Raw genomic sequence first — 12,714 nt, 5'->3', positions numbered from 1 at the left:
AGCAGCTGGTCACCATCAAGGGGACAGTGGCAGCACTCATCAGTGCAAAAGACAGGGATAACATGAATCTTGACTTCATTGCAGGTACCCATCTTAGAGTTTGCAAGAAGGCTACTGAGATTACACTTTAGAAACGTGTATTTGGTGTAAAAAAGCTGTAGTGTGTCCAGCTCAAACTATTTGCCTTTAGATGTTGAAAACATTTGACTGTGAAGCAAACATTGAAATTCTGGACTTCAACCAGGACTTCGCTTTTCATTTGCAACTATCTGGTTTCAGCATGTGACAGATCTCAACTTGCAAACACCAGAGGACTCACAGCCAGGTGAGGACTGATTTTGCACACCTCTGATGACCTCTCAGCAGCACCGAGTGAGGGCTCGCTCCTGTTCCGCTGTCTGCCCACCCCATTGGCACTGACACATAGAGGTTGTGCTTTGCAAAACCTTGGTTTTTATCAGAGGTGTTCGAAAAGCCTGTGTAACATCTGGAGCAAATGGTAGCTTCCCAGGGGGCAAAAAAAACCCACATGGAAATTGTCCTGTTTGTATTTCTGGAGAACACGGGGTGAAAATTCTTGTTTGAAACCACAAATTTCAGGCTGGCAGGGCCATAAAGCAACGCCACTAAGGACCGGGTCACAGCTTCTGACCCTCTCGGACACAGCACGGCTGCCGAGCCCCTCCGCAGGCCCTGGGCTCCGGCCGCGCTCCTGTCCCGCACCGAGGCGGGCAGAGCCCCACCCCGGCCGGGGCCGTCCCACCGCGGGCCGCGGCCTCCCGGGAGCGGGCGGCCCTGGAGAGGCGCTCGGGGAGGGCCAGGCCCGAGCCGGCTGCGAGCCCCGGGAGCCGGACGCGGTGAGTGCCTGGGCACGCCGGGCTCCTGCGAGTCCGCGCCGTGAGGCCGGAGCTGAGGCGGGGCCGGCGCGGCGGCGGGGCCGGGCTGGGGGCGGTGGAGGCCGGGCCGGGCGGCATGATCGGCACCGTGCTCTGCTATGTGCTGCTGCCGGCGGCGCGGCTCCTCCAGGCCCTCCGAGGTAACCCGGCCCCGGGCGGGCGGCGGCGGGGGCAGGGGGAGCTGGCGGGGGTGGCCCGGAGGGGCGGGGATGTCCTTCACCGTCCCCCGTCCCGGCCTGGGGGGGTTGCGGCCCGGCGGCCGGGGTCGGCCCGGCTGCCCCGCCGCACCCCGAGGCCCTGGCCCTGGGCAGGTGGGGCCTGGGGCTGCTGTGCGGGGCCGGGGCTGCTGGCCCCGGGCAGCGGGGAGCCGCGTGTTTGGAGGGAGCAGCTGCCGGCTGCTATGCTGCAGAGGCAGACTGCGCTTTGCGCAGGGGCTCTAGCTCCTGCCTCCAACCTGCTCTCCAGGCTTGGGGAGATCCTTAGAGATGGGCTGCTCAGAGATCTGTGACCCCCCAAGGACCTGCAGGTGACTTCGTGGATGAATTTACGTTTTGTGTGCATCGCTATTTCACTTAGTTTCCGTAGATCCTGCTGCTACTTCACAGTCCCTGGTTACTGAGCTCACGTAAAGCCACCCTCCAGCCTGAACCTGTCCCTAGGCCTGTAGCAACTACTGGACTGGCACGCCGTATTTTTTTACAGTGAGCAGCAAGCTGACTCCTCTTAAATTCAGCTCCTATTGTGTATTAACAGGCTCTCGTAGGCACTCATCGTGCCCAGCCAGTGGCGTGTGGAAACATTACCTTGCTGCGTTGGTGTTTCTGACATTAATGAACCTAATTACAAGCCAGCAGAGAGGAGTATGGTTCTTAAAGCTCCATTTCTGACACATACAGAAAACTTTGACACAAAAGATACAGTGAAACTCTATGTTGATGTTGCTGACTCCTGTATGTTACTGCTCTGGCTGACTGACAGGGATGCAGAGAAAAAAAGTGATTTGTAATCAACAGAAATTGCTAGTTAGTAGTAGGGACAAATGTCTGTGCAGAATTCATAGCAAAACATAAATGCCATCTCTTGTATAGATGCAAATGAAAGGAATCTCTGTCTTTTTCAACTTTACCTCACTAATACTAGTATATTCAATGTTACATTAAAAGCAGTTTAAAGTGGTTTTATTTTTTTGCCACATGTCAGTCATCAGGTGATCTGTAGTTCTTACCAGGACTACTTTTGTGCATATACTCTCTCCAATAAGACATGTGTTGGTCCCTCTGTGTCTTCATTTTTCATCTCTTAGTAACAGAATGGTTCTTCTACAATACATTCTTATGATATATTTTATTCTCTTAGCTGACTGCTGTTTCTTATTTAGTCCCTGGAAAGAAGCTTGCTCCAGGTGATGATCTACAAGACCTTGGCTGCTTAGCCCATGCACCTGATCAGCTAACTATTAGAGACTGTGCCTTTACATATGTTGCTGAGAGCTGATAGTTTCCACAAGGCATTTCAGCTTGGCTGTCTGTGGTGCTGCATGAGTAAGAATTGCATTCCCTAGATTTGATAAAGCCATTGCACTTGTGTGCAGTTTCAGTGGCTTGGGCTAATATAACTGGGCTTGGACTGTGGCTTAGCATTCTGGAGGAGGCAGGGGATGTTATTTAGATTGTAACTGTTTTTCCTCAGAGAAGTAATTTGTTTGGGTTGCTATACTGAATGGTTGTATTGCACAGCAGCGTTATAGCAAATGCATTGGAATAAGAAAAGAATGAGTAAGAAAGCATTTCTGGCTGTCTTATTTTGATTTTGTTTTTAAATGACAGATGCTTTCTTTACCTATCGAAAGAATGTGCTTCTGGCGAAGAGCCCGTCCACCCAGATAGAAGGTGTCTTTGCTGCAACCACAGGAAGATCAGTCCCAGAAGAGGAAGAAGCCCTTCTCCAGCAGTGGCTGGAGGAAGGAGCAGGGAGTTTGCCAGCCAGTGAGAGTGTTCCAGCAGTGAGGAAAGCATCAGTTACACTCACTAGTGACTGGTTAGAAGGTTCAGAGCTATTGATGACCAGCCTCAGTGACCTGAATACGTCTCCGGAAGTCACCCGGTGTGCTGACCAGCAGCACTCAGAGCTAAACGCCTTGGCTTCTTCCGAACTGCAAGATCATGCAGTGGCTGAACTGGCAAGATTACCAGCAGAGGAAACAGTGACTGTAGCAGGCAGTGCCCCTTGGGCAGCTGTAGTGCCACAGACAGATCACCAGGCAGCTGGCTGTGCTGGTATCAACGTGGAAGTGCTGAATGATGACCCAGCTGTGCTGGCCTGGAGTTTAGCATGCAATGCAGACACAGTGCCACCAGTGCTCCCAGCCCAGCCCGTTCAGGATACAGTGCCATTTTATCCTGTCCCAACAGAGGTGCCCTACCATGGTCAGTGATGCCTCTGAATCTAATGTTTAATTTGGGATTAGCATTTGTAGTGAATGTGGTCAGGTTATTGCGTCTGGGCTTGCTGTCAGTAAGACATTGATTGTCCCTGCAGAATTGACAGGATCTGCTAGTGGAAACTGTAAAGTGAGTCTTTGCTGAGGAGGGGCTGGTCACATCTAGTGGTTTCTGTGCTGTTAGACTGTGTGGTCTGAATATCAATATATGTTCAATATATGTAATATAATATATGTTCAAACTGTTCTCAAATGCTGTCTTTGTACTCTAAAAAGCACCAAAAAGTGGGTCTGGTGTTTCAGTATGCTTGACTCTGGTCATGTGTTATGCCATCCCTACAGACAATTATCCAAAGATATCCAGAAAGAGCATCTGAAAACCAGAGTGGGTGAGGGTTTGCTCAGAGGCTAGAGTGCCCTAGCTTAGGGAATGAGAATGGTTCTTTTCTGGGTCCCAGGGCAACCAAAGTATCAGCAAGGTACCCAGTGTGGCTGTAACTTTGTTTTTTGTCTCTTGCATACAGAGATCTTATGGAGAGACTGGGAGGATCTTTCTGTCCAGCCCTCTGTCTTAGAGCAGGTCTCAAAAAACACTCCTCTCTTTGAATTTCGAGTCATGTCATACAACATCCTTGCCCAGGACCTGGTGGAGCAGGGCCTTGATCTCTACGTACACTGTCATCCAGACATCCTGAACTGGAACTACCGCCTTCCAAATCTTTTGCAGGAGATCCAGCATTGGGATCCTGATGTAAGTATGACTGAGCCCTCCCTACCTCAGTGCCACCAGAATTTGAATTCCTTGTTTGATCTAACAGTATTAAGAAAAGAAAAAGATGGGGGCAAGTTCTAGAAAGATACTACCTGTTTGGTAACTGGACACTGATTGCTCTGAGAGTGTTTGAGGACTTTCACAGACCGTGTTTTTGGTGTCTGTCTTGGTTTGATTGTAGAAACTAGTCATACTTCGATAGCAGGACTTAACTTCTATAAACAGCAAAAGTAGAGGAAGAAAGACCAGTTTTCTAAGGCAGCACAGGAGGGGAAGCCTGCATGGAAGAGCACTCCATGAATTTCTCTATTCTTTGAGTCCTCTTTGTGGGATGAAGGATCTTTTATCTCATCACTGGAAAATTGAATGATATGCTAATGCGACCCAGAAAGTTAGTGCATTTCATCTGGAAAGTACAGGACAGGGTTGCAGTGATGGCATTTCTGCTTGGAGGGTTGGTATGTGAGTGTACTTTTCCACTTTCTTCCTTCCCCAAAACAAGGTAACTAGCAAATGCATGTGGAGCAAGTGAGGTCTCTGCCTTCCTTCCAGATTCTGTGTCTCCAGGAGGTGCAAGAGAACCATTACTGGGAGCAACTGGAACCAACATTCAAGGAGATGGGTAAGTCCTGCTTTTGTGGGTCTATACATCCAGCTCGTGGGACTGGCCAAGCAGTGCTTCCTGCTTAACATCTCCAAAGCATTCAGTTTCAAGAGGCCTCTTCCTGTTTGCCAGGTGGCTGCTGGCCTTACTTCAGAACTATCTGCCTAGATCTTTATCCTTTCTTTTGCAATTGATGTCTCTGAGTTGAAAGATCAGAGTAACAAAACAGGGGGCCCTAGAAGGACAAGGAGAGAGAAAATGCCCCAAATTAATAATAAAGAGTGATTATTGGAACAGAATTGGGTATATTGCTGTACCCAGTGTTGTAGTAGGAACCTTTTCTATACAGACTTGGACTGGATAAACTTTTTAATAGGTGATGTTTTCTTTTCAGGCTTTGCATGCTTCTATAAAAGGAGAACTGGGACAAAGACAGATGGATGTGCGGTGTGCTATAAGCACAGCAGGTTCCAGCTGATCAGCCTTAGCCCCATAGAATACTTCCGGCCTGGCCTGGACGTCCTCAACCGGGATAATGTGGGCTTGGTGCTGCTGCTACAGCCTGTGCTCCCAGAGGGTCTAGGTCTGAAGGCAGTCAGTCCTTTGTGTGTGGCCAACACTCATGTGTTGTTCAATCCCCGTCGAGGTGATGTCAAACTGGCCCAGGTGGCCTTGCTGCTAGCAGAGATTGACAAAATTGCAAGAACTACTGAAGGCAGCTACTATCCTGTCATCTTGTGTGGAGACCTGAACTCTGTACCTGATTCTCCACTCTACAAATTCATCCGGAATGGTGAACTTTCCTACCATGGGATGCCAGCCTGGAAGGTAGTTCCCAGCCAGAATTGGGATTGGATAGCTCTTTACTGTATGCTGCTAGAGAAATGCATGGCTGCATTCTTTCTCTTGTGAGGAAATAATAACTCAATTACTTAATATTGAGTTAAGTTATTCAACAGTCTTCCCCAATGTCTCCAGCACTGCAGGGGAAAGAAGCAAAGAAGTGTGTGCATGTTGTTTCCACCACTGCTCATTTGGTTTCTCTTGAGGCAGACTTGTGATAATAGACCACTTAATTTCAAGTCTCTTTTTCCTTTTCTATGGAGTTTTTGTGCCTGTGTGACTGGAGGTGTAGAGAAATGCAACTCTACCAAGACTTACTGAAATTTTATGTGGACGTTTGTTCTAACAAAAGTTTGCAGTGGGTACTTATGCTGGAATCTCTTGTGGTTGTTTTACTGTGTGTCTGTGATCAAATAGTTGTTTGTCATTCAAGCTAAATCATCACTTCAAAAGATACCTGTAAAGTATCTTGGCAGATGACTTTTAGCTAATTGTATCTGTCCCCTCCACGTGGAGGTTTATTATACCTGCACCATATTCTGAATAGCTTAGTTCATGCCTTTCTGTGAGGGCATTCTCCTGTCTTGCTCTTGGCAAGTGTATTTATGTACATTGTCTATAGCTTGAATGTCCACTCTGTGTCACTGATGGTTGCTCTCCTTTTCTGGCCGACTTGCAGGTGTCTGGTCAGGAAGACTTTTCCCAACAATTGTATTCACGGAAACTGCTGGCCCCACTGTGGCCAAGTTCACTGGGTGTAACAGACAAGTGCCAGTATGTCACCCTGTGCCAGCCAAAGAAACTTGGTGAGCTCCAGTATGCACTGACAATACGAGTTTGCTGAGGATGGGCAGTCTGTGGGGCTTGCTGTCTCTCTTGAGTAGCTGCATGAGGCACTTGACAAAGATTCTCTCCTTCTACTATATATATGAATTAAATACAGTTTTTTTCCAGAACCTATTGCATATCTGCCATTTTCTTTCTCTAGTCAGGAGCTGAGTGTTATCAGTAACAATTACTCTATGTGTCTCTTTCATATTCCCAGACTTATGCTTTTGTGCAGTTGTAAACTGTGGTCAACAGGCACAGCTTTCATCTCCAGGTGTTTGGGGTGTGATTTTGGATAGTATTTGCAAACCACTGTAAATAAATCGTTCCTAAGACCCAGTTACAATCATGTCTGTTTTCTGCATCCATAGAGAGAATTAAAAAAATGGAGCCCAGACAAAATAGCTTTTGTTAAAATCTTGAATGTAGAACTTGTATTCAGCCTGATCTCCAGAAATGTTCTTCTCAGCAGACATTTCGTAGAATTGCATGCTAACTGATTTGTTTGAAAGTCCCTTGAACTTGGTCTCTCAGAGAGGATATTCTTACTTTGTGCTGACCATGACTGTTGCATTTGAGGGATAACAATAGCTGTGCTCTGTTCTTCTACTTTTACACATCTGTTCTGTTCTACATGTAGGTTATTAGGTGATTTCTATTCTCATGATATCAGAGTACTTGGGCACAAAAGCCTCTCTCAAACTAAAGAGCTCTTAGAGGCCCAAAGGTCTAAAATATATGTAGGTGTTCCCTGGAGATGTGACTTTGCAGCAGTTGCTTTCTTTCTACTTTCTTTTGATTTGTACTTTTCTCTGCAGGGAGACGTGAATACAGCCGTGACTTCCTGCTCCAGTTCCGTTTTTGCGACATTGCCTGTGAACGACCGCCGCAGCTGGTCCTCTTGGAAGGTGTGACAGATGCTAAACCAGGTATTTATTAACAGGAGACTTTTCAACTTGTCACTCTCCTACATGAGAGCCTCTCCTCTGAGGACAGTCTGAGAGAGCTTGGACTGGAGAAGAGAAGGCTTAACTGAGGCCTCATTGTGGCCTTCCAGTACTTAAAGAGGGCTTATAAAAAAAGAGGGAGAGTGACTGTTTACACAGGCATATAGTGATGGGACAAGGGGAAATGGTTTTACGTTTCCTGAAATTCTTTACATAGAGAATAGTAAGGCACTGAGCCAGCTTGCCCAGAGGAGTTGTGGATGCCACATCCCTGGAAAATGTTCACAGCCAGGTTGTATTGGGCCCTGGGAAGCCTGATATAGTGGGTGACATCCTTGCCCACGGGATGGAGGGATGGAACTAGATGATCTTTAAGGTCCCTTCCAACCCAGGCAGTTCTATAACTTTATGATTCTTTGATTTCAAGGAAAACATGAGATGGAGGTAATGCCTGGTGAGGAAAGGGAAAGGCAGAAGGGTGCCTTCTGTGACTGTGGTTAGATTCCATGAGAGCTCAGAGAAGTACGCTTTCCTCCCTCATACACACTGACTGTGTTTCTTGAGATGCACTGAGATTCAGCCTCTTGAAGCTGTGTCTTATAAACTTCTTTTAAGCTGAAACACATATGTATATTTCTTTTTTCTGCTTCAAGCTTTTGGCGGTGGAGAACAACCTGAAGACTGTAATGATACACAATAGTCCCAATATAGATGTCTCTGGAAGCCGGTACCCAGCAGACATTGCTGCACCTCTGGGCCTTGTGTCATGGCTGATTCTGCTTTCTCCATTTCTGTTCTGCCTTTCTAGACACCCTTTGAGTAAGCTGTAGGCTAAGACAAGTAAACTTTCATTGAGAGAAACATTGAAATACCCTGGACTTCGATAATATTAAATGCTTTAAGGACATGTCCTCAGTAGGACAGAATATGACCTCTCAGTTTCTTGCACTGATCTGTTCTCAGGATGTTCCTGTTAGTCTTACAGCTTGTGTTTCCTTTGGATATTTTCCTTTAAGATGTTTTTGACTGGAATCTATCTGCACTTCTTGGGCAAAAAGGTTCATTTGGTTTCAGGAGAAGCTTCTCAGACTTGGGATGAGCAGCCTGTTCTGGGATCTGTGTAGGTCTGGCTGGAATTTCTTTGCTCCTTTGCAGACCGCCCTGCACATTGGCCCAAGCCTGCTGCCATGGTGAAAGACCCTGATCCCCAGCCATTCATCCCAAGGTAACTTGGTTCACCTTCAATGGCCCCAGTCTTCAAGCTCAGCCTTGGTTTCTGGAGCACTGAAAAACTGGCTGGAGTAAAGGCAGAAGTAAATGTGAAAGAGAGTAAGGAGGGCTATGTTCAAGAGCTAGATCCACCCAGGATTGTCCCAGCAGCTGGGTGCTTCTCTGTCAGCATTGTGTTGGTGAGAATGAAGGGCATAGGCATGTACAGGACTGGGTATTGAAGACAAAGGAAATTCACAGTTTGTCTTGCTTCAGTGTAAGTGGAGCGAATAGCTTTGAAAGATTTTATGTGCTTACAAAGTAAGGATAGTTTAGACAGTTGCATCAGCAAGGGAACATTCAGCTGTGACTGCAGTACTGAAAAGGCATAATTCTCTTTTCTTCCTTGGTAAACAGTGATTGTTTTTGTGCAGGTGTTCAGGTGTTATCCAGCATGGCCTCAACCTGACCTCTGTCTACAGCCACTTCTTGCCACAGAGAGGACGCCCGGAGGTCACAACAATGCCCATGGGCCTTGGAGCCACCGTTGATTACATTTTCTACTCAGCAGAGCCTGTGGAGAACAAGGCGGGTGAGTGAGGCAGTGCAGGGCTTATCCCTGTGGCCTTGGAAGAGGACTGTGAAACAGGCCAGATGGGTAGTGCATTTCAGTAAGCTACTGGATCTACAGGATGTGTCTTTGAAATAATACACAAGGTGGAAGTAACATTTGCTCATGTATCATGAGAAGACACTGTTTTTCTCTGCTGTGAAAAAAATGAGGCTCCTTAGGTTCATGTAGACTTTTGAGGAAGCTAGAACAGAATAGATTCCTCTGTATAAATACCTTACTTGTGCTCCTGGTAGCAGGCAGTGCTTGGTCCTGAGTTCAAGGCTTGAACTTCTGGTCTGTCTGAGATCACAAGCTGTTCTTGGAAGGAGGTGACTGGTTCCTTTACAGTGACATCTTCTCTCTGCTGCCTGAAACATGAGTTCTGTTGATGAAAGACTGTATGTAAATGCATCCAGGAACTCTCTTGGAGCTGATTTGGGACATGTCGGAATCAATTTTGGAGAACAGGAGTGAAGAGATTAATTCCTCCTCAGGGGAGAATCTTAAGCTATTGCTAGGCCACAGTCCATGAAAGGAACTTCTCATGTAAGCAACTATCTGGTGAATTTAGTGCATTTTTGCCTCCTATTTCTGCAAGTATATGAAACCACAAACAGCAGTATTGTAGTATGCTCACTGCTTTCACATAGGCTCAAAGGTGCATGTAGTGTTTGTGCAGGCCGTCTTCATTCAACAGGGGAAGAACAGGAAAGGATTGACATGCATCCCTCTGTGAGTGTGTAGGGTTAATTTGCGGTGCCAGTCTCTGGCTGATGTTTCTTTCCATTTTCTTTGTCAGGTCGCAGGCTGTATAAAGATGGAGCTCTGAAGCTGCTTGGCCGTCTTTCTCTTCTCTCTGAAGATGTCCTCTTGATGGCAAATGGCTTACCAAATCCTTTTTGTTCATCTGATCATCTCTGCCTGCTGGCTAGCTTTGGCTTGGAGATCTCCAGCCTCAGAGAGAGTTAGTGCTGGTTTCCTTTCCCTAAAGAAAAGCTGTTCTGAGTATAGCAGTTGAGACTCTGGATTGCACAACCTGCTTGCAAGAAAACCCTTTTCCTTGTCATGCCCTAAAAGTCCTTTTCTCCCCTCACACCCTCACTAAAAGTAGGGATGGGAGAGATAGAGCTCTTTTTGGATTGGTATTTTCTGTGTCTCTGCAAACCTGAGCTGTGTCCCCAGTGGGCTGCCAGGTGTATTCAGGCATTAGCATCTCTTAAAGGGATCCTTGTTCCACTCCCTGGTTTAGCAGGTGTTTTTTGTGCTGCAGGAACCAACACAACTCCCATGTGCATTTGTCCCTGTGTGAAATTTTCAAGTTCTGGAAAAGAGAGGGGCAATGCTATCTGCTTTTGGTTAGTATAATTGCTACCAAGCAGCATGGGATATATATGCCAATACTCTTTCACACCAAAACAATAGGTCTCTTAATTTCTCAGTAATAGTTTAGTACTTTCAGGGCTAGTTGTTTTGTCGCATTTTAGATTGGATCTGCTAACTGCTTAGAAATGTCTTTTACTTAATGATCTGTAAGGGCTGACTTGCTGACAGATGTGTTTGTGTGGTGTAACAGTTTCTACAAGAAACTGCTTGCTGTGACTAATGGACCAGGGAATGGGATTGCCAGGAATGGAACCAGTGGTTCTACAGAACTACCCACAGCAGCTCAAGAACTTCAGCAAAAGCCTAGAGGCCTTGGGGGAGGTTTCCTTCCTTTATAGCATTCCTTTCCTTTCCTTCCTTTATAGTCTCAGAATGGCACCTAATTTGTCGTTTTTAGCAAAAATATTTAGAATCATCCCACTGAGTATCCTATGGAAAATTTTATGCTATAAGGCATGACATCTCCAGAAGGCTATAACTCTGGTTGTCCCAAAAAAGAGATGAAAATGGAAGGCATGTGAGAGTCAGCAGGCCATCAGATGGAAGAGCTGTTCTTGTCACTTGCCCTGTTCTTTTCTCCCTGCTCTCCCTATTGCATTCCACCTGCCAGGGTCAATAGCCAACCTGTAGCATCCATCTCCTGTGCCAGACTGAAGTCCAAGCTGCATCCTTCTTCTGGACCCAGCCATGTTTAGGTGTAGACAGAACCTTTAGGATCAACTCCTGTCTGTTGATATGTGTTGGGAGGAAGGGGAAGGCTGTGTAAGTTGGACCCAGACTGCAGTCACTTGGATCCCAGCGTACCTTTGGTGTCCTATTGGTGTGCTTTTGTAAGCAGTGGCTTGGCCAGTACCAAAGCAGTCGAGCTGTACCTCTTCCTAGAGTAAATTCCCCAGTTCAGCCTGACATTTGGTGCTCCATTTATCCCTAGGAGATGAAACCAATATTGGCAGAAACATTATCAATCTTCTGTTCACAAACAAGGCAGGAAATCCGGTCACACCTCAGGTTTATTCTGGAGGGTGAGGAGACTTGAAACATTGTATATTCTTCATGGTCTATATTGAGGGACTTTGATATTTTAAATGTTACTTTCTTAATTGAAAAATAAAATACTGCTAATCCAAGAAAATACCACAAAGTAACTGTGACACCTTGTATTTCTGGCAGCTGAACTTCTGAAGGCTTGTTCAACAGGGTTTTGCTGGCTGCAAGGTGAAAGAGGGCAAATTGGCTACACGAGAAAGTAATGAGAGTTGAAGTGAGGGAAGAAGTCCACCTAATTTAATCTTCCAAAACATCCCTAAATCCCAGTGGTGGCTTCTTTGGCGTTGGGTTTGTCCTGCCCCCTTAATCCTGCTGCCCCCCCCCCCCCCCTTCCCCCCCCAAGAAAGATTTGCATTCAGGAACCCTTGCCCTCCTCTCTAAGAAGGAAATACTGCTGATTTTTTACAGCTCACTTCCGTAAACTACAAAAACAAGGTGTGTGTGTATGGGGTGGGGGGGGTTGTGTTCTGTACCTTTATGAGCATATGAGGACTGTATATTCCCTTCTTACCCTGCCAGATGGTGTGGTATTTGTCTGGTGATGTGTGGATGGCTGTTGCTACCATCTGTGAGTTTCTATAAGTGAACAGCAGTCTTGAGAGGGTGTGAATAATTTTGCCCTTAGGTAATAGTTCTGGCATGGCACTGGAACATGGGGAGGGATGGGTGTAGAGGTGTGCATTTATATGGCTATGTTAATCTCACAGTTTGACTGATTTCTGCAAGTACTCTTACTCTGATTTTGTAAGCGTTTGTATTTATGAAGGGAGGGAAGAAAGGGTGAACTGAGAGCTTTGCTTTCTATCTGGCTGAAAAAGAGGTTGCCAGAAGGCAGCCTGGTTGCAGATGACTCCTTCCTGCTGTTAACTTTGTAATAGGAACCTTAGAAGACAGTAAAGGTTTAACAACAACCAGCCAAAAGCACCACAAAAAATTCTGTGACACATGGTGTTGGCACTTAGAACTTTAGCTATCTGCTTCTATTGTAATTACTGGCTGCGTCTGAGGTCAGTTGGTGAGGAGGTGTGTATATATGTGTGAGTGTGCATATGTGTGAATGAAAGCTACCCATAAGAGAGCCAGACTGAGCTCTCTTGAGACCCATAAGGTGTGCACCATAGCCCAGCAGATG

At 46.4% G+C, this 12,714-nt stretch overlaps 1 protein-coding gene across 3 annotated transcripts; it reads left to right on the top strand.

The window, feature by feature from the left end:
- The first annotated feature begins 708 nt into the window (after nucleotides 1–708).
- Nucleotides 709–10,872, top strand: ANGEL1 (angel homolog 1). 3 transcript variants are annotated; one of them, XM_058829337.1, is made up of 10 exons: nucleotides 709–857; nucleotides 2,723–3,322; nucleotides 3,861–4,087; nucleotides 4,661–4,730; nucleotides 5,107–5,540; nucleotides 6,235–6,361; nucleotides 7,202–7,312; nucleotides 8,486–8,555; nucleotides 8,974–9,131; nucleotides 9,952–10,872. In XM_058829337.1, the coding sequence occupies exons 2-10, from the start codon at nucleotides 2,956–2,958 to the stop codon at nucleotides 10,119–10,121; spliced, it is 1,734 nt and encodes a 577-aa protein (XP_058685320.1). In that variant the 5' UTR covers nucleotides 709–857; nucleotides 2,723–2,955; the 3' UTR covers nucleotides 10,122–10,872. The 3 variants fall into 3 exon arrangements, with proteins under 3 accessions (XP_058685320.1, XP_058685319.1, XP_058685321.1); XM_058829336.1 differs by lacking the exon at nucleotides 709–857 and adding an exon at nucleotides 922–1,036; XM_058829338.1 differs by lacking the exon at nucleotides 709–857 and adding an exon at nucleotides 1,304–1,422.
- Nucleotides 10,873–12,714: the final 1,842 nt, after the last annotated feature.

The sequence above is a fragment of the Poecile atricapillus genome, chromosome 1 (assembly GCF_030490865.1).
Source record: "Poecile atricapillus isolate bPoeAtr1 chromosome 1, bPoeAtr1.hap1, whole genome shotgun sequence".
NCBI classification, from domain to species: Eukaryota; Metazoa; Chordata; class Aves; order Passeriformes; family Paridae; genus Poecile; species Poecile atricapillus.
This window is presented reverse-complemented; position numbering and strand designations above follow the sequence as displayed.